Source organism: Cucurbita maxima, unplaced genomic scaffold (assembly GCF_002738345.1).
Source record: "Cucurbita maxima cultivar Rimu unplaced genomic scaffold, Cmax_1.0 Cma_Scf00027, whole genome shotgun sequence".
NCBI lineage: Eukaryota > Viridiplantae > Streptophyta > Magnoliopsida > Cucurbitales > Cucurbitaceae > Cucurbita > Cucurbita maxima.
This window is the reverse complement of record NW_019272043.1, coordinates 3,233,749-3,253,203: the sequence shown is the minus strand read 5'-3', so window position 1 is coordinate 3,253,203 and position 19,455 is coordinate 3,233,749. Positions and strand designations below refer to the sequence as shown.

General features: G+C 35.0%; 4 protein-coding genes across 5 annotated transcripts in view; all 4 read right to left on the bottom strand.

Annotated features, from left to right (window-relative positions):
* Positions 1–248, bottom strand: part of LOC111499554 — a 4,149-nt gene extending 3,901 nt beyond the window's left edge. The window contains exon 1 of the mRNA XM_023151136.1: positions 154–248. The gene's annotated coding sequence lies outside the window, so the exon portion shown is untranslated. The remainder of the gene's footprint in view (positions 1–153) is intronic.
* Positions 249–1,679: 1,431 nt separating this feature from the next.
* On the bottom strand, positions 1,680–3,493 carry LOC111499558 (protein CASPARIAN STRIP INTEGRITY FACTOR 2-like). 2 transcript variants are annotated; one of them, XM_023151143.1, is made up of 3 exons: positions 3,289–3,493; positions 2,663–2,715; positions 1,680–1,958 (listed from the first exon to the last, which is right to left on the bottom strand). In XM_023151143.1, the coding sequence occupies exons 1-3, from the start codon at positions 3,368–3,370 to the stop codon at positions 1,833–1,835; spliced, it is 261 nt and encodes an 86-aa protein (XP_023006911.1). In that variant the 5' UTR covers positions 3,371–3,493; the 3' UTR covers positions 1,680–1,832. The 2 variants fall into 2 exon arrangements, with proteins under 2 accessions (XP_023006911.1, XP_023006910.1); XM_023151142.1 differs by having other exon boundaries at positions 1,681–1,958; positions 2,663–2,721.
* Positions 3,494–5,979: 2,486 nt separating this feature from the next.
* Positions 5,980–10,182, bottom strand: LOC111499555 (chaperone protein dnaJ 10-like). Its single transcript, XM_023151139.1, has 11 exons — positions 9,895–10,182; positions 9,793–9,832; positions 9,465–9,615; positions 9,019–9,078; positions 8,835–8,917; positions 7,659–7,824; positions 7,447–7,576; positions 7,205–7,363; positions 6,961–7,133; positions 6,341–6,421; positions 5,980–6,254 (listed from the first exon to the last, which is right to left on the bottom strand). Exons 3-11 carry the CDS (start codon positions 9,549–9,551, stop codon positions 6,174–6,176), a joined length of 1,020 nt encoding a protein of 339 aa, XP_023006907.1. The 5' UTR covers positions 9,552–9,615; positions 9,793–9,832; positions 9,895–10,182; the 3' UTR covers positions 5,980–6,173.
* Positions 10,183–16,751: 6,569 nt separating this feature from the next.
* Positions 16,752–17,739, bottom strand: LOC111499557 (bZIP transcription factor 11-like). Its single transcript, XM_023151141.1, has one exon. It carries the CDS (start codon positions 17,363–17,365, stop codon positions 16,850–16,852), a length of 516 nt encoding a protein of 171 aa, XP_023006909.1. The 5' UTR covers positions 17,366–17,739; the 3' UTR covers positions 16,752–16,849.
* Positions 17,740–19,455: the final 1,716 nt, after the last annotated feature.

Here is a 19,455-nt window from a genome sequence, read left to right as displayed (position 1 = left end):
AAAAAAAAAAAAAAAAAAAGCAAAAAAAAAGCAAAAAAAAAAAAAACAAAACCCCAAACTAATCGAAACAAACAAACAAAACCCTCATTAGATTCTGAAACGCAATTAGTTCAAACAAAAGCAATCATGCACCGAAATGATCAAAAACCGTACCTTCAGAGAGCCCAATCTCGAACTTGAAAGAGAGAGAAAAAGAGGAGAGAGAAAGGGTTTTAGAGGGAGAAAGTGGAGGTGAACCTAAAGCTGGGTTTTCTTCATAACACAGAAAGACTGAGAGGGGCACGTTCCAAACGGTTTAATTAACGACGTTAGGTCATTTGGGGGAATCTTCCACTACAGTGACGTTGGATGTTAACGGCAGTTTAACTTTCCGTTTTGATGTACGGTCGTTACTTAGTGGGCTTTTTTCCCCTAATTATTATTCTTTTTTTTTTAAAAAAAAAAAAAGAAAAATTCTTAAAAAGTATGCTTTAATAGCTGTGTACTGAAGCACTATTGCTAGGGAAATTTCCAATTTAATAATTAAATAAAAAAGTTAGTTCAATCATAAGCATAAAAATTTTAGATTAATAATTATATCAGTTTAAATTATAATCTTTCGTAAATTAATTAGTAAAGAATTCGATTATCTCGGACTACTCAACCTAAACGGGTTAGATTTTTATTCCGTTTGGGTTGGGTTGGGTTGAGTTGAATAGACTGAGAATTCAAGTTGGTTTGCAGGTTGACATTTTTTTGGTCCGACCACAATGCTCTTCTATCCTCTACCCTATCATATGTTCAAGATTATTATAAAAATTAAGAATATTTGATATTTGTAATCGGCTGACTTAACCAATCCAATCCAATGTTTGATATTTGAATTTTATGAGATTTTAATTATTAATATAACATGTATGTATTGTGCTTGAGTAGAATTTTTTAAAATAATTTTTAAAAAAAAAACTCGACAACTCAACCCAACCTGAAAATAGAGAGTTGGGTTAGGTTGTGAACTTTATTCGTGGTGCTCGGGTCACCAACCCAACCAATCTGAAATTTTGGGTTAATCCAAAAGATTTCTCTAACCCAACATTACCCAACTCGTGTAGACTCCTGGTAAGGGTTGGATTTAGTTAAAAAATCATTTTAAACGAGTAGCTCATGCGTCTTAGTCATTAGGGCTTCCATAGGTTACAGACCATTACCCTTATTATAGTAAAGACTCGGTTAGCTCATTTATATTGTTAGAGTCTTTCCTCTCGTTCAATTATATCAGCTCGTTTGAGCTCATCATAAACATAAGAGAGCTCAATTATTTGGTTCCGATAGTGTAGCTTATTTGAGTTTATCTCAACAAAGATATAATGATTAAGAATGTTAAAAAAAAATTGATATTTACTACTTATACAAATAAGACTAATGTCTTTCTTTTTGGAGACTCAATCATAATAACTCGAAAGTTATGCGAGCATAAGATTTTTTCTAAGAAACACGTGAATGAGAACAAAGAAGTAGTTCGAGACACATAGACAACGTTGTCATGTCGCAGAGAATGTCGGGACAATCAAGTGTCAAATCTCAATTCCAAACATCGGGAATAATTAGAAACAAAATTCAAACCTCGAAACTAAACATCGTACTATAAAACGCTCAAAAACCAAATAAAAATTAAACTTAAATCTCAACGACCAGATATAATAGACGTTACAAAGCTTTATATTCATATATATGTGACCATTACACACTATATTATATAATATGATAATACATTATACTTATATATATGTACTTATAATATGAAACACATGATATATTTGTGATTATTTATTTATAAGCTAAGGTTCTAGATATCAGTTGGGGATGAGCTTGAAAGGAGGCTTCACAAAAGCTGGAGCTGGATCATACCTTCCATAGTCCCTGGTGTTTACCCTCAAAACCCTTTCATGGATGATTTCCTCCATCTTCTTCTTCCCATCCTAATATAATTATAATAAAGTTCAAAACTTTATTCAAAATGTTCGTATGCTCGTTTTAGGGTTTTAAATTCTCGGAGTTTATTGCTTCTACCCATGAGTTGGGTATTTTCAAAACCCGAGCTAAGTTTTGAAGACTAAAGATAAACAGTTTCTTATAAGAGTGTGGAAACCTCGACGCGTTTTAAAACTATGAGGGGAAGCCTGGAAGGGAAAGTCCAAAAATACAATATCTACTAGCGGTGAACTTGGACTGTTTCAAATGGGTATCAGAGTCAGATTGCGACGGTGTGCCAACGAGGACGCTGGACCCATAAGGAGGTGGATTGTGAGATCCCACATCGGTTAGAGAGGGGAACAGAGTATTTCTTATAAGGGTGTGGAAATCTTTCATATTTGACATGTTTTAAAACCTTAAAGTCTAAAAAAGACAATATCTACTAGTAGTGAAATTTAACCGTTACATTTTCGAATATAGCTGAGAATTCAAATATTTTTATAAGAGATAAAAATAATTACCGACCCAATTTGATTACTCGTAACGAAAAAGTTAATGAGAACAATAAAGATTCTCGTGAAAAAGTTTCATGTAAATTTTCAACAAAATACAAGCACGTTGAGATTATGAAGCATCGAAACAATTTTATTAATGTATTTAATTAGTTGAGTTATGTTTATGTTAGCTATGACCGAACAAAAATACGAACCTCATGCACGACTCTACCATTACTGCCCTGATGAACCGGCTTATCAGCTCGACCTTCAACTACAAAGACAGCACATCAGAAAAGCAGCCAGCTAACCCTTTTCAAGTAAGCACTGACGAACAGCTCAGTTACCAATGAAAAAAAAACAGAACCCTTAATTTGCACCATTAACATGTTACGCATGCAAATAAGATTCTCTGTTTTTTTTTTTTTTTCATTAATAAGGTTATCTTTAGTTGTTGGAGAAAAACATGTTCGAATAATTGGTGTTTTTTTAAAAGTGTTCTAATGCTACTTTTTTTAGAACACTTTTCATTTGACAAGCTAGCTTCAAAAACATCCTTGTCAAAAGATACGTCTTGATAGTTGAGTAATTCTATCACTAACTACTTAAAAGACAACACAGAACGAGAAGTACGAGTGACATAGACAACGTGTTTAGTTATACTAGCATGATTCAACTAGTTAAGACACGTATTCTCGATTAAAAGGTTAGAAGTTTGAATCTCTTACGTTTTAAAAGACATATAGACAAAGAACGTGATCGTAACATAGTTTTAAAGAACGATTAGGTTAAACTATTAAATCTCGTAATGAATCTAGAAGCTTAGATGGATAAGTTAGACCTGCTGAGCAAATGGTGGATAAAAACGAGGCCGAAACGAGGAGGAGGACGAGGATGAAGTTGAGCTTATACTTGAGAAGCATGACTCCGATATGATAGAAACAACCTTATGATCGTGTTTTTCTTCTTCTTCTTCTCTTGTTTCTCGAGCATAGACCCGAATGAAGCTTGCTTAGTTATGATTTATGGGACAATGAATTGGACAAAGTGATGGGGTCTTATAGATAAGCTAAAGGATGGCTATTAATTATAAACAATATCATTTGTGCACTTGCTTTAATGCTTTTGAGTTTAAAATTCAAATGAAAAGGGAGAAAGAAACCACTTTTGTTTTGTTTTGTTGGTGCACTAAGTCATCACAAGCTTTAGTGGATTTTAAGATATGTATAATAGGGTATTAGCTTCCCTTTGAATTTATCTCGAGTGTTTGGGTTTTTCCTTTCGAACTTACTTTTAAGGTTTTTAAAACATGTATGTTAGAAAGAGGTTCCACACCCATATAAAGAATGTTTCATGGCCCAGCGTCCTCACTAGCACACCATCTGGTGTCTATCCCCTTTGGGGCTAGCCTCCTCGCTGGCACACCGCCCGATGTCTAGCTCTAATACCATTTGTAACAGCTCAAGCTCACCGCTAGTGAATATTGTCATCTTTGGGGTTTCCCTTTCAGGTTTTCTTTTAAAGTTTAAAACGTGAGGGAGAAGTTGGTGGGTATGTGACGTCCGAATAATAAACAAAAAAATCCATGAATGAACCGAGACCACATCCAACCGAGAACGATCTAACTACACTATCTACCGTTATACTCAATTTTCCCTCCGACCCATGTTCAAGAAAGTCAAAAGGATGGTTTAATTTGTGGTAAAACAAAATTAGGGCAAACCCCATTGGGATTTGGGAATATTGTTGGGTTGTGTAATAAAAAGGGAATTTAAGGAGTGTAATGGAAAATGTTGGAGCTTATGCAAATGGCCATTAGTGGATTACTTAGTTTAATGAGAAAGTGGCTAAAAAAGAGAAGGGTTAGGTTGGGTTATAAAGCAACTTTTAACTTTGTGGAAATCTCAGTGCCATTATTTATCCTTAAAGACAAAGACAACACACCAAATACCACTAAACATCATACAACTTCATCATGGACCATAAACAGATGCTCTTAGCTCGAGTATCTAATATCTTAATATTTTTAATGGGTATGTTCTTAGCTTCCATTGATACTCGTTCTAGCTTCAAATGATACTCGTTCTTATCAAACACATATTCGTTCTAGCTTCAAATGACACTCGTTCTTATCAAACACATACTCGTTCTACCTTCAAATGATACTCGTTCTTATCAAACACATGCACGTTGTTGAACACATGCACGTGAAGATTGTCGGGGTGTAACAGCTCAAGTCCACCGCTAGCAGATATTATATGTTTTGGCTTGTTATGTATCGCAATCAGCCTCACGATTTTAAAACGCGTATGCTACGGAGAGGGTCTAGTTTTACTTCGACCATCATTCGATGACTGGCTCTGATACCATTTTGTAACAGCTCAAGTCCAACGGTAGTAGATATTGTCCGCTTTATCCCATTTACATATCGTCTTTAGCATCACAATTTTAAAACGCGTCTACTATAAACAGGGTTTAGCCCTACTCTAACCAATGTCTTGCACCGTTCGGTGACTGGACCTAATATCATTTGTAATAACTCAAGTCCACCACTAGTAGATATTGTCCATTTCGACACGTTATGTATCACCGTCAGCCTCACGATTTTAAAATGCATCTATTAGGGAGAAGTTTCTGCACCCTTATAAGAAATGTTTCGTTCTACTCTCTAACCAATGTGAAATCTCACACTGGGTCATTAGCTGTCAAACCCGAATTTCAAATCTGGATTGAATCGTAGGGATGGAGCTTTATATAAACCTAATAACTATACAAAATGAACACAAGATCTATTCACTACTCATGAGAAAGAGAGAACAAATTCATGAAAGTTTGCATTACAATAAAGGGCAATTGGTAACATAAAGCAAAAGAGGGTTGATTGGACAATGACCTCAAAAGATCTCACTTTCGTGTTCATCTTCTTCATCATTCATGTCTCTCTGTGTTTTTTTTTTTTTTTTTTTTAATCAAATGGATTTTTTTTAAAAATTAAAAAAAAAAAAGGAAAAAGGAAAAGCATGCAATTGCAAAGTTTCTCAAATGGGGGACCAATGGTGCAATAATTGAAAATAAAAATTTTAATTAATTAATTAATTATTTATTTATTTATTTATGAATAAGAGTTGACAAACCAAAGTTTGGTTAAAATTTGGTATGCAAAACAACTCCCACTAACAACCATTCCCTTTATATCTTTTCGATTCGACACATCTCATAAGTCAACACACAAATCTTACATGAAAGGTTAATACGAACCTAATACAATTTCAAAGGTATTTTTGAGAAGTTCTCCAGTTATAGGACTAAATTAAAACTTTTATAACGATAATAAGAATAAAATTAACTTAAGCATCAGAGACCAGTGATGAGTCATTAAAAAATTTGTAGCAAGAAATGAAACTAAATCAAAAAGATTTTAAAGTTTTAGGTGTTAAAATAAAATAAAATAAACAAATAATGTTTAAATAAATAAATAAATAATGATTAAGAAACCCAATTCCTCTATAGGGTATTTACAACAAAAATTGCAGATTCTAAGCTAAAAATTTCAAATTAAGAACCAAAAAAGTTGAAAAAAATGAAGGCATTCTCAAAAAAAGCATACAAAATACAAGAAGATTCACTCAATTTAAATATATAAAGAACAACGAAGAACATCAGCAGATCACCATCCTTGAGCAGAGAAAGTGAGGAGGCTACCAGTTTCCATGGAAGTGTGCGAGATCATGAACTTGAAGCACTGCCCAGTGATCTCTCAGTTTCATGCCTCAGGCTGTTTTCTCTGCTGTAAGCTGACTTTGCACCCTGAAAAGTTAGCAACACATGGTTCAATCAACACACATATGTAACGTAACTTAACGTACCCAAACCGTTTTTCTTATGGCTTTTACTTGCAGGATTGCTCCGAACATCTTCAGTGCTCTCGCTCGTAGCTTCAGTTCGTCCTTCGACACACTTGGGTCCCTAAGAACCTAATACACAACAGATAGTTCGTCAAAGATGTGCTTGTGTGAATCGAGATGACTTGATGTTTGTTTATGTCATGTTCGTTTTCATTGATAGGTCTGAGTTCATGTTTATTTGAGACCTTTTTTTTTCGGACTTTAAGGGTGGGAGGAGGGGGGTTGAGAAGAGTAGTTAAAACGAGAAGAATTCGTTTCTGTATATGAGAGAATACTAAAGTTGATGCTTTTCTAATCTACGTTAATGCTCGGGTGACCCGTAAACAATGATTTTCTTCTTATACATGAGAGAATACTAAAGCTGATGCTTTTCCAATCTACATAAATGCTCGGGTAACCCGTAAACAATGATTTTCTTTCTATACATGAGAGAATACTGAAGTTGATGCTATCCAATCTACGTAAATGCTCGGGTGACCCGTAAACAATGATTTTCTAGTTCTCATTTATGTGAAAGCATTGATCAGAAGTGCAAAATATATAGCCAGCCTCACAATGCTGAGTTCAACAATCCTAGGCTGGTTAGAAAGTATGATATTGCAACTCACCATGTGGCAGACGTGTGACAGAGTAGATTCGATGTCGACCACATTAATCTGCCAAAGCGAGTTAAGAACAGCACCTTTCTTCTCTTCAATGGCTTTTGCCACGTTCCCGTCTCTGTCATCTCCTTCATTCAACCTCTTCAACTCTTCCTGTAACTGAATCAAAGAAACAGCACCTGCATAGAAGTGCACAATTTAGGATCCAAATTAAAGGTTTGAAAGTTTTAGAACCAAGAGAGAATGATACCTGAAGCTGCTATAACTTGTGATTTTATCTGGTGTCCTTTATCTCGCACCCACTCGGCTAGAAACGGAACATTCATATAACGTCTGTCCTTCCCGAGTTCCTTAGAAGCTCTCCTTGTGTATATGTATCCAATTGTGTGCAGCATAGTCTCACCAAAAGCTGATTGCAAATAACAAGCATTATAGAAAGTGCACAAACTAGAATGTTTTTTATAGAGAAAATAACGTAACAGTTATACATACCGGCATTTGAGAGTCGTTGTGCTTCTGAACTTGCCCACGCCACAAACTCGTCAATCTGACCATCGACATATGGCTGGAGGCGCTCTTTCAAAATATTTACAAGTCTTTCTTCCCTTTCCCTTTGAAACAGCTGTATTCTTACTAGTATGGGTAAATGTCATGGAAAAGACTGCTTTAACATCTGAATCACTGAACTCGAGGGAAAAGCGTACCTGCATCTTTTCCTGAATTTTTAGTCTGCGTATCTCGGAGTCTTGGGAATCATCCTCCATTTCCAGAGTTGATAGTACAGCCAAAGCAAGCTTACCAACATACACTTCAAAGAATTCACTTCCAAAAATCATACCGAACACAGCTGCAGGATCCACCATGCCGTCCCTAAGAAAAACAAGGGGAAAAAAAATAAGGGGATTACCCTATCCATCCTTTTTCCATAAGAAGGAATGAACCAATAAGTGAGAAAAGAATGTAATAGCCCAAGCCCACTGTTAGCAGATATGGTCCTCTTTAGTCTTTCCTTTTAAGCTTCCTCTCACGGTTTTTAAAATATTACTAGGGAGAGGTTTCCACACCCTTACAAGGAATGCTTCATTCCTCTCTCCAACCAATGTGGGATCTCGTAATTCACTCCCCTTGGGAACCCAGCATCCTCGCTGGTACACCGCCCAGTGTCTAACTCTAATACATTAATAATATCTCAAGCCCACCGTTAGCAGATATTGTCCTCTTTGGACTTTCCCTTTCGGGCTTTCCCTCAAGGTTTTTAAAACGCGTCTGCTAGGGAGAGGTTTCTACACTCTTATAAGGAATGTTTCGTTCCCCTCTCCAACCAATGTAGGATCTCACAATCTACCCCCCTTGGGGACCCAACGTTCTCACTAGCCCACCACCTGGTGTCTGGCTCTGATAACATTTATAACAGCCCAAGCCCACCGCTAGCAGATATTGTCCTCTTTAGGCTTTCCCTTTCGGACTTCCCCTCAAATCTTTTTAAAACACGTCTACTAGGGAGAGGTTTCCACACCCTTATAAGAAATGCTTCGTTCTCCTTACCAACCAACTTGAAATCTCAAAAAAAAACCAGTGAAACATAATTTTTAGACTCATAGTGTCACTTTCAACATGCAAAACTCACGACTTGATATTGTTTCTTCAAGTTGTAGTTCTTATTAGAAAGCACAAATTTTTAACCTATCATTAAAGGAGAGTGTTTAAGAAATATTTAGGTGATTTAATACCCGAACCTATTAGCTTAAGCTTTTGGACGTTAGTGGTAATTTGATCATTTCCGAACTTGCAACAAAAAAACAGATATGCATCCATACACACCCATACAAAAAAACAGATATGATCATTTCCGAACCACATTCTCGATTTAAGAAACTTACTGTTGTACTCCTGCCTTCCCATAAATGTTATACGCATCACGCTTCTCGGGATCACTCAATACCTGATAAGCCTCTCCAAGTACCTTCACGAGAACCATTACAAGCAATTGCATAAAGAATCATGCGTCGGATTTCCTGTTTGACAATAAAACTAACAGGTAGTGCTAACAAAATAGGAATTCACCTGAAAATTTTCTGCAGCTTTCGGATCTCCTTGATTCTTATCTGGATGAACTAACCTTGCCTGAAAAGTGGACATTAAGGTTATAAGATGGCACTCCCAACATTAACAAAGTTCCCACCCCATGACATCCTGTGCTAAGAGCCTAAGACTTGGAATATTTAGAGATACACTCTCAAAGGTTCTCGAGCTGTCTGGCTTCAAACAGCCAAAGGCCGAAGCCTTCTTGAAGACTCACGGGTGGACCGAGCATAACGGAAAGAATGGACCAATACTCCATTATAGAAAGAAACCATTAACAAAGCTTCCTATCCAGATCATAAGACGTCCTCAACATTGACAACAAGAAATGAATCTAAAACTAAGAGGCAACATATGTTTCTCAGACATTCCGGCAAAATGAACATTTTAAATGAGATTCATTAATCATCAAAGCCATGAAAAATCACCTTAACGTAGTAAGCTTTTTTAATTTCTGCAGGGGTAGCATCAAAGCTGACACCCAATACCTCATAATAACCCGTTTCCATCACCATATCTTTTGAATCTCAATGCTTTTCAACTTCAATCACGTTCAATGAAATCAACCAAATCACTATCCTGAGTGAAGAAAAATCAAACTACATAAGACCCAAAATGGGAAAAGAAACAACAAATCGAATCAAATGCACACCATCATGATAACTCCGATCATCAAAGAACATCGAAATCAAATACAAAATTGAACGAAAAATGAAGTTACAAGCTATTGATGGAATCAAACGGGAGCGCACTTACAAGATATTGATGGAATCAGATCGGAGGGGCAGATAATAACCTAAAATTGAGAAGCAAATGTTAGAGATAAGCAAAAAGAAGAATGATTTTGAAGGAACATACACAAAATTGCTGAAGAATCTGAGAAGATGGGGCGCCAATGCCAACGAAGGTAAAGAAAGGATCGGTGGAAAAAGGAAGGAAATCGGCAGAAACGCGAGGGAATCGCCTAGATTGCCATTAATTTGAAAGAAGGGAAGCTTAATTTAGATGATCTGATGGATTCTTTTACGCGGCTGCATGGAAATTGGTTGGTTTCCCGCATGATTTTTCTCACGACGAGTCTGTTACGATGTTCGTCCTCATCCAAGTGTCGTTTGATGATGAAATCGTGAAGGTTTCTCATTCAATGGGATTTAATCGGATTTTACCCATTTAATCTTTAAATTTTCAAGAATCAATGAGCTAAAGATTTGAACTTTTAATGGATAATATAATGTTGAAATATGCTTAGGTGGGTCGGTATTTAGTTATCATGGTCTTTAGATTTTGAAGTTTTTAAGAATATATTTTAGACAATTACATAAAATTATAGCGGACGAAAGGAAATTAAGGTCGAACAAGGATCGTCCAAACCGAGATGAGCGAGGGTCCAAATAATGAAGCAAGAGAGTAAAAAACACTAATAAGTTGGACTCGACTTGTCAATTCGATACAACTGAGACAACTTGACTTGATTTAATATGAACCTCTCGAGCTCATTGGTCATGCAACCCAAGGACGCGTCTATTAGGGGAAGGTTCTTCCCTTACTAGCACGTTGTCTCGTGTCTACCCTCTTCGGAGAACAGCCTTCTCTCGCTGGCACATAGTCTAGTGTCTGGCTCTGATACCATTTGTAACGGTACAAGCACACCGTTAGTACATATTGTCCTCATTGGACTTTTTCTCGGGGCTTAAAAACGCGTGTACTAGGGGAAGGTTTCCAAACCCTAATAGGTGTTTTATTCTCCTCCCCAACCAATGTGGACTCTTGCACCAATATATTTTATTTATTTATTTTGTCGGTATAAAATTAATGAGGAAAAGTAATATATAATACATTAAACATATCAATTAATCTTTAATATTTCATCTTTAGTGATTATTAATTTGGTATTTGTTGTTTTAAAAATAATAATGAGATTATTTCATTGAAAAAAAGATGTTATTATTTTAATAATGTATTTAGACACGTCAGCATATTTATATACTAGGTCTCTCTCAAATTAGAGTTTTTATATTTTACATTTATTATGCTTCACTTTCAGTAGCATGAGCGAAGCCCTGTAGCTTCATGCACGAGTTTTCAAATCTGGAAGCCCAATTCGAAATGAACCTGGCTCGTATTCCCATCTTCTTCCCGATCCGGATATGAGTTAGGTATGGCATTGGATTGCTTTGAGCAAAACTCGTTGATTCGGTTGTGCTTCATGTTTGGCGATTCGGGTCTTGCATATGAATTGTTTGATGAAATGTTTGTGAGAGATTTAGGTTCAAATTGAGTTCTATGATTGATGGGTTAGGTGAGTGTTTTCTGTATGGTCCGTTTGCTTGGTTTGTTATTGGTTAGTAGATTCTCTCTGGTTTAGTTCATCTGACAGAGGCTTTATATGGCCTCTGATGTACGTTTCTTGAAAGAATATCATTTACTTTCTCGGTCTGTTGAGGCCATTAGGCTGTTTGTGCTAATGCTGGACGCTGGGGTTTAGATTAACGATGCCACAGCTGTGTCAAGTCCAAGGACATGGTTTGACACTGGGGCGTTAATGGTGGAAGGCGAGTGCATAAGATTGTTGAGAAGAATATAAGTGATTGTGGGAGATATGGTTGGTAAATAGCATGATAAGGCAAAGGTTAAGGATTGATAAATGTAAAAGGATTAGTAAAATCAGCCGCATTCACTATAATATCATTTCCTCAATTTGTCTTGCTTATAGTAGTTCAGGGTGGGTGGGGGACTACTCTTCTGTGTAAGACACTCTGTTGAAACTATGTTGGATTGGATTCAAAATATACTGAATCTAGTGGCATAAAGCTTTCACCCCAGTTCGTCTTTCTCACACAGCCTAAATACTTGTACAGTCTAAAGCCAAATCCCGCCGCTAGCAGATATTGTCCTCTTTGAATTTTCTCTTCTGGGCTTTCCCTCAAAGTTTTAAAACGTGTCTACTAGGAAGTGGTTTCCACACCTTTACAAGGGATCCTTCATTCACCTCTCCAACCAATATGGGATCTCACAATCCACCCCCTTGGGGGCCACTGCCTGGTGTCTGACTCTGATACCATTTGTAACAGCCCAAGCCCACCGCAAGCACATATTGTCCGCTTTGGCCATTTATGTATTGCCATCAGCCTCACAGTTTTTAAAACGCGTCTGCTAGGGAGAAGTTTCCATACCCTTAGAAAGAATGTTTCGTTCTCCTCTCGAACCAATGTAGGGATCTCACAATCCACCCCCTTGGGGGTCAGCATCCTCGATGGCACACCGCCTAAGGTCTAACTCTGATACCATTCGTAACAACTCAAGCCCACCACTAACAGATAGTGTCCTCTTTAGGCTTCCCATTATAAGTTTCCCTTCAAGGTTTTAAAACGCGTCTACTAGGGAGAGGTTTCCACACCTTTACAAGGGATGCTTCATTTCCCTCTCCAACTGATGTGGGATCTCACAATCCACTCCCTTGGGGCCAGCGTTCTCGCTGCACACCACCCGATGTCTTGCTCTAATACCATTTGTAATAGCCCAAGCCCACCACTAACATATATTGTCCATTTTGGGCTTTCCCTTTTGAACTTCCCCTCAAGGTTTTAAAACATGTCTATTAGAGAGAGGTTTCACACCCTTATAAGGGATGCTTCATTCTCCTCTCCAACCAACGTGGGATCTCACAATACTTACTAAATCTAGTGACTGATTGCTTTATGCAACTACTCACCGTAAAGTCTTCGCTTCAATTCATCGTGCTAGTAGCACGCACTCATACAGCCAAAATAAGTAAGCTTGGATTGAAATGCACTACCCCTACCTGTTGAAATCTCAGTTGACCATGATCTATGGCTCCATTCCATCTGCTCTTGTATTTATACACCTAGGATATATCTTACCTTCAGTGCAAGTATTGAATCTTTCCTATTCCTAGAAGTTGCTTGGCAGGACTGCCCTCATATGCTCACATGTCAAGCCACAGATTATGGAGAAAGGTTTCTTTACAGCCCACAGTCTGGTTTTGGAGATTCCCCCTCCCCCACCATAGCCGAATGGTTTGATAGTTTGATTAAGTGAAAAATTTGAGGCCAAAACCATTGCTCCAGAGAATATTTTTCTTTTTTGCATTGTTCATCTACTTTTCTTGGACTGGTCTGTTTATCACCATCACTGCAAAGTCTGACCCTCCTCTGTCTTGTAGGTCATATACTAAAGCATCAGTTTTTTTAAAGGTAAACCACTTCTTGTGTGTTGGTAGTATAGTAAGAAATAACATGTATATTTGGGTGTCCTTAAAATCAGATCTCATTCTCAATTTCTTACTTTTTTATTTTTATTATTATTAGTTTTTTTTCATGAACTTTTATGAAACTAACATCTTTTTGAGATCCCACGTCGGTTGGAGAGGGGAACGAAACATTCTTTATAAAGGTATAGAAACCTCCCCCTAGTAAACGTGTTTTAAAGCTGTGAGGCTAACGGCGATACGTACCGGGCCAAAGTAGACAATATCTGCTAGTGGTGGGCTTAGACTGTTGTAAATTGTATTAGAGCCAGACACAAGGTGTTGTGCCAACAAAGACACTAGCTCCTAAGGGGTGGATTGTGAGATCTCTCATCGGTTGGAGAAGGAAACGAAGCATTCCTTATAAAAGTATGGAAACCTCTCCCTAGTAGACGTGTTTTAAGACCGTGAGGCTAACGACAATATGTAACGGGCCAAAGTAGACAATATCAGCTAGCGGTGGGCTTGGGTTGTTACAAATAATATCAAAGTTAGACACCGGGCGGTGTGCTAGCGAGGGGAACGAAGCATTCCTTATAAGGGTGTGAAAACCTCTCCCTAGTATACGTATTTTAAAACCGTGAGGCAGACGGCAATATAGAATAAGCCAAAACCGACAATATCTTGCTTAGATTATTACAAAACTAATCTAATCAACTTCTATTAAAAGAGATAATATAAAAGTCAGAAGAAAAGAAAAGAAAAGAAAAATCCTCCCACTTCTAAGCAACACCACACCATATGAGACTCATTAAAAGAACTCATTGTTGGTCCAATTAAGTCATTAAGAGCATGGCTGAGAATATTCCAATATCCCAAACTGATGAAGTCACCACCAACACCAAGCTTTTCTTTCCTTCAAAATGCAATCAGATCAAAAGGGGAAAGCCAAAATATATGTATAAACAAAGAAGGTTTGGTTTGTTTTTGGCTCTTCTTTTAGGTTATGGGCAAACTTTTGCAACTTTTTTTTTTTTTTAAAGTGGAAGCCACCATGCCTAACTTTCTTTACCTCTCACCAATCAAAATAACTTTTCTCCCTTTTTAACTTGAATGACTTGGTAAAGTCAAAGTCGAGCCAACTTTATTGGAATTTTTTGGAATGGTATCGTTCATTCTAGAAACTTGATCGTAAATAATCTTGTTCGAATCTTATTTGTTCTTGAACTTTGTATTTATCATCTTATCAGTAAGTTTATAATTTTGGAACCAATAGTTGGTGTTGTTTGTCAGGAAGTGTTGTTTGTCAGGAAGAAAAGAGTTATGCTAGGGTTGCAGATGAGCAAGATTATGAAAATGATAGATCGTATTCTTGCCATCTTCCCTCTAGTGATGAAGTCATCTCAGCCTTATCAAAAGGAGAGAAAGTCTAAGGACGAGAACCATGGAAATTGATTTAAGAAGTGTAAATATGTGGAAAACACAATAAGAAATTCTGTCTTAGACATACGTTGAGATTGAGATCGAGAAAAATAGTTCGACGGTGGATAGTAAAATTATTGAAGATTCATATTGAGTAAGGTTACATTCAAAGAAATATGCACAAGGTAAAAGATGTGTGATATCCTTAGAATTGCTCTCATTCGAATGTGGTATCGGTGCATTCATGTACCCCTCCTTTACTCAGGTGTCACACATTATTTACTCCTCATATCTAAAAGTGAAGGCTATTCCCACAAACCGACACGAGTCATTTCCACATGTTTTGTTCTCGCTCACGAGTTCTTATGATTCTCAATTCTTTTAAGTTTTTGTTAGTCATTTTATCTTCTAGATTACTCTCCTCAATCGATTCATTCATGTACTTCTATTCTACTTTACTCAGTGTCATTATTGACTGTCCTCAAAAGATCTTTTATAATAATAAAGATAATATTTTAAAATATAACCCAATCTTTTTATTTGTTTATTTAATAATTAGCGACAACAAATAAGAAAGGCTTACGGAATCTTCAAACTATATTATAAAATCATATAATATGATTGAAATTTGACAATTATATACCCAAAACAATGTGTTTGCTTTGTAGATTAGAAAAAAAAACGACAGAATTTATTAAAAACTTTATCTTCTATTAAATTATTCCCTTGTCTTTTATATATATATTTGTAATTTTAAAAAATAAATAGAGATAATATTCCTTTAATATAAAAACTTACTAATTTACTTTTTTATTTATCTTTATATTTTTATATTGTGACCAATAATTTATGGTTGACTTAGATTTTAATGTATTAATTAATCATCGCAATTTATTTATATTTCTTAAATTACTATTATTATAATATTTTAATGTAATATCGTTATGGATCGCTGCAACTCTCCATTTTTAAGAACTTTTGTTTGTATTAATAATTTCTTTATTTTAAATTCGATTAAAAAATTTCCCATTTGATAATATTTTCATTTTAATCCAAAAAATGAAAAGGAAAAACAATAAAATAAATAAACAAAATGAACTAAGAAACTAAACTATTTAAAATATTAAATAATAATAATAATATACAATTAAGTTTTTTTCTCATATATTTTTTATTATTATTGATTTTATAAATAAATGAAATATATTCATCAATTTATTATTTATGGGAGAAAGGATAATATTGTTGTTCTTATCTTTTATTTTGGTGCATTAAACAACTCTTTTTTTTTTTTTTAATTTTAATTTTACTTCTTTTTTCTATTTTTATTAAATATAGGAAGTGTTCGATTATTTTTTCAAATATTTATTATATATATATATAACATCTATTTCTTTATTTTCAAACATTAAATTAAAATTTGTTATTTAATTTTAATATATATTTTTAAAAATTACATTTCAAAACTTAAATTTTTATTTTTAAGAGTGGTTGGATAATAAATTATCGAAAAACTAATTTTAAAATTAAATAAATTATTAATGGGCCAAAAGATATATTTTTTAACTAGTTATGAATTCAAACTAATTTTAATTTCATTTATTCCAATACAAGCTAACCCAAATAACTCGATAACTCAATCTAAATTGTACGGATTCAGTTGAGTTGATCGGATTTTCAGTTCACCAAAATCTTTAAACACCTCCTACTTTTTAATAGATCATATTTGATTATTACTCGAGAGTCAAATTTAAAATAATTTTTTAATAGACCACTTTTAAATATATAATTTTAATGAATTTTACAAAAATAAATACACTAAAAATATTCAATATTACCATTTAACTTACAAAAAAAAAAAAAAAAATCGAAAATTCGGTTTCATTAGTATTTTTAAATTAAAAATTTAAATATATATTATTCTCGACTAATTACAATATTATTGTATAATTAATTTAAATACGACACATCTCTACCTACTATTATTTGCATGTTAAATAGTAATTTGTAGGAGAAAAATAACGTTTTCTGTTAAATTAAATTATTAAAATAAAAATTTGGGTTATTTTATTTCGTTCTATAAAAATAGTAAAAATTAAACTTTTCATTGATTTTAATTCATAAAGTTTTACAAAAGATAAAAACCCTAAATCTTATTCGTCACATAATCAAGACACCCCCAAATCAATACTCTTCAAACACGTGTGCAGAAGCCATAAGAGGCTGGCTCCGACACAAACCCATTTTCAGAGGATTAAAAAACCCATCACCGCCGCCGCCAACTTCAATCGGATCAGCACAAAAGAACCCACCTCCACCGGCAACGCCGTCGCCGTTGTAGGAATTACAGGCATCTTCAACCCCATCACAGGGATTCAAAAACGCAAGGATCTCCGTCAAGGATTGCAGACGGTGAGCCAGCTCCACCGCCTGAGCTCTCAGAATCGAATTCACAGTCTCCATGGCGGCGTAATTCTGCGCCGTCATGTCAAGATTCGCTACGATTTGTTGTTTCTCCTCGCTTAATTGTCGCACCATCGTTATTAAATCTTCCAAATGCTTCTGTTTCCTCATCCTCGATCTCCTCGCCGATTCCCGATTCGAAATCATCCTCTTCCGTTTCCTCTGCTCCATCATCGCCGCCAATTCACCCTCCTCCATTGACGAACAAGTCGAAGATGTCACACAAGACGACGCCATTAAAACCCCCCAAAACAGAGCAAAAACAGAGCAAAACAGAGAGCAAAAACAGAGCAAATTACTAACAACGATCAGTTCTTTCGTAATTTGGATTTGTGGGTTTTGTTTTTTGGATTGAAACTCATGAAACGTAGTAGAACCAGTAGAGAAAAACAACGGAGAAGGATTGAACAAGGTGATGGCGGCGGAATGTGGAGTTTATAATCATACAAGCAGAACCCGAAGTTTTTTCACTGAGAATTAGATGCATGAATTTCAAACATCAAGAACAGAGTGATGAACATCAAGAAGAACAAAGCTTGAACTCAGAGCAGAGTTTAAGCAATGGCAATTGGAGAAGAAGGGAAGGGGGAAGAAACTTAGGTGGGATTGGGGTGTAATTTATAGGAAATTTGAGGGCTTCACAACAAAAATCCATAATATTTTAAAATAAATAAATAAATAAAATAGGAATCTAAATGAAAAAGCTGCCTGTCACGTGTGGACACGTACAGCTGTGAAGCAATGACACTAAATAAATAAATTAAATAATTTATTTGTAAATATCAATTATCGGGTTATTCAAACAACTCGTGACTTGAAAAGTATCATCGATTTAACTCAACTAGTACGATTTGTATCCTCGATTAATAGGTTCGTTAGAGTTAATTTGAGTTAAATCGAATTAATTTGAATTTATTGTTAATTTTAAAAAATAATTCTTTTTTCAACTATTTTTTTTAAATATATCTTGAAATTTGATTACAAATTTTAATTTTTTAAATAATTAGATTTTTTTAAAAAAAATTATAAAGTTTGAATTGTGTGTTTTTATTAAGGTTTAAGGTTATGAAATAAGACAATGAAAATTTGGAAAAATATTAATTTAATTAAATAAATGTGAAAAAAATCAGAAATTGGAGAGAGAAAAAGGAGGCTTTTCTATTAAAGCTATTTATTAATGCTTTTTTTTTTTTTCAAAAAGTTTAATATTTATAATAATTATTTTTAATGCAATTTATGAATTTGAGGTTTACTTTATTTGAATATTCACTCATATTTTTCCATTTAATTTTTTTTTTTAAATGTATGCAAAACTTGATTTGTTTTATTATCTTTTTTATATTATGATAAAAGAATAACACCTTGACTTACAACTTAAGAAACACTTTTTAAAAGTTGAAAATTTTAAATAAAATTGATATATTATAATTCAAATTATATAAATAAATAAATAAAATTTAGGTTATGTACAACTCAAATAATCACGAGATTAAACTTAGTCGGACCGTAGAAAGATTAACTAGCAAACTAGATTAAACCCATTGGTCGATCCCTACGAGTTAGCCAAATAGCTTAATTAGCTGATCTCTTGAGAAGTTAATCTAGATCAGTTTGGATTTTGGACTGTTGCTTGAAGGGTTGGCCTAGACTAGTTTGATTGAGGCTTCATTTTGTCCAATAATGTAGTTAATCCACTTAGTAGGTCCTAAGGGTCAGGTAAATGACCTAATTGATTTACATCGTGAGGTGTCAATCTATGTCAACGTGGGCAACCGCTTGAAAGGTTGGCATAGATTGATTTGATCGACTGTCGAATAGTGTAGTCAATTCACTCAATAAGTGTGAGACAAATCATTTTTTATAAGGGTGTGTAAACTTCTCTCTCTACTGGTAGAAGCATTTAAAAAAATTTGAGGGAAGCCCTAAAGAAAAGCCCAAATAAGATAATATCTGTTAGCTGGGCTTGAGGTATTATAATAGTTCTCAAGGGTTAGTCTAATAACCTAATTGGTAGACATCTTGAGGGGTCAATCTATGTCAGCATGGCAACCGCTTGAAGGGTTGGCCTAGATCGGTTTGATCGAGGCTTCATTTTGTCGAACAATGTAGTCAATCCCTCAAAAGGTCATCCTAGTTTGTCCGACGAAGCCTCTAGGGTCAAGCAAGGCTTCAACCGAGGGATTCTTGATGAACTTTGAAGTGAAACTCACCTTACAAATACGAGAGAATGCCACAATTAGTATTAAGTGAAACTAACCGAAAATTTTAATTTCTAATCTTTATAATTAAAACGGTTTATAACAAAATAACTCAAGATCTCGAGAGCT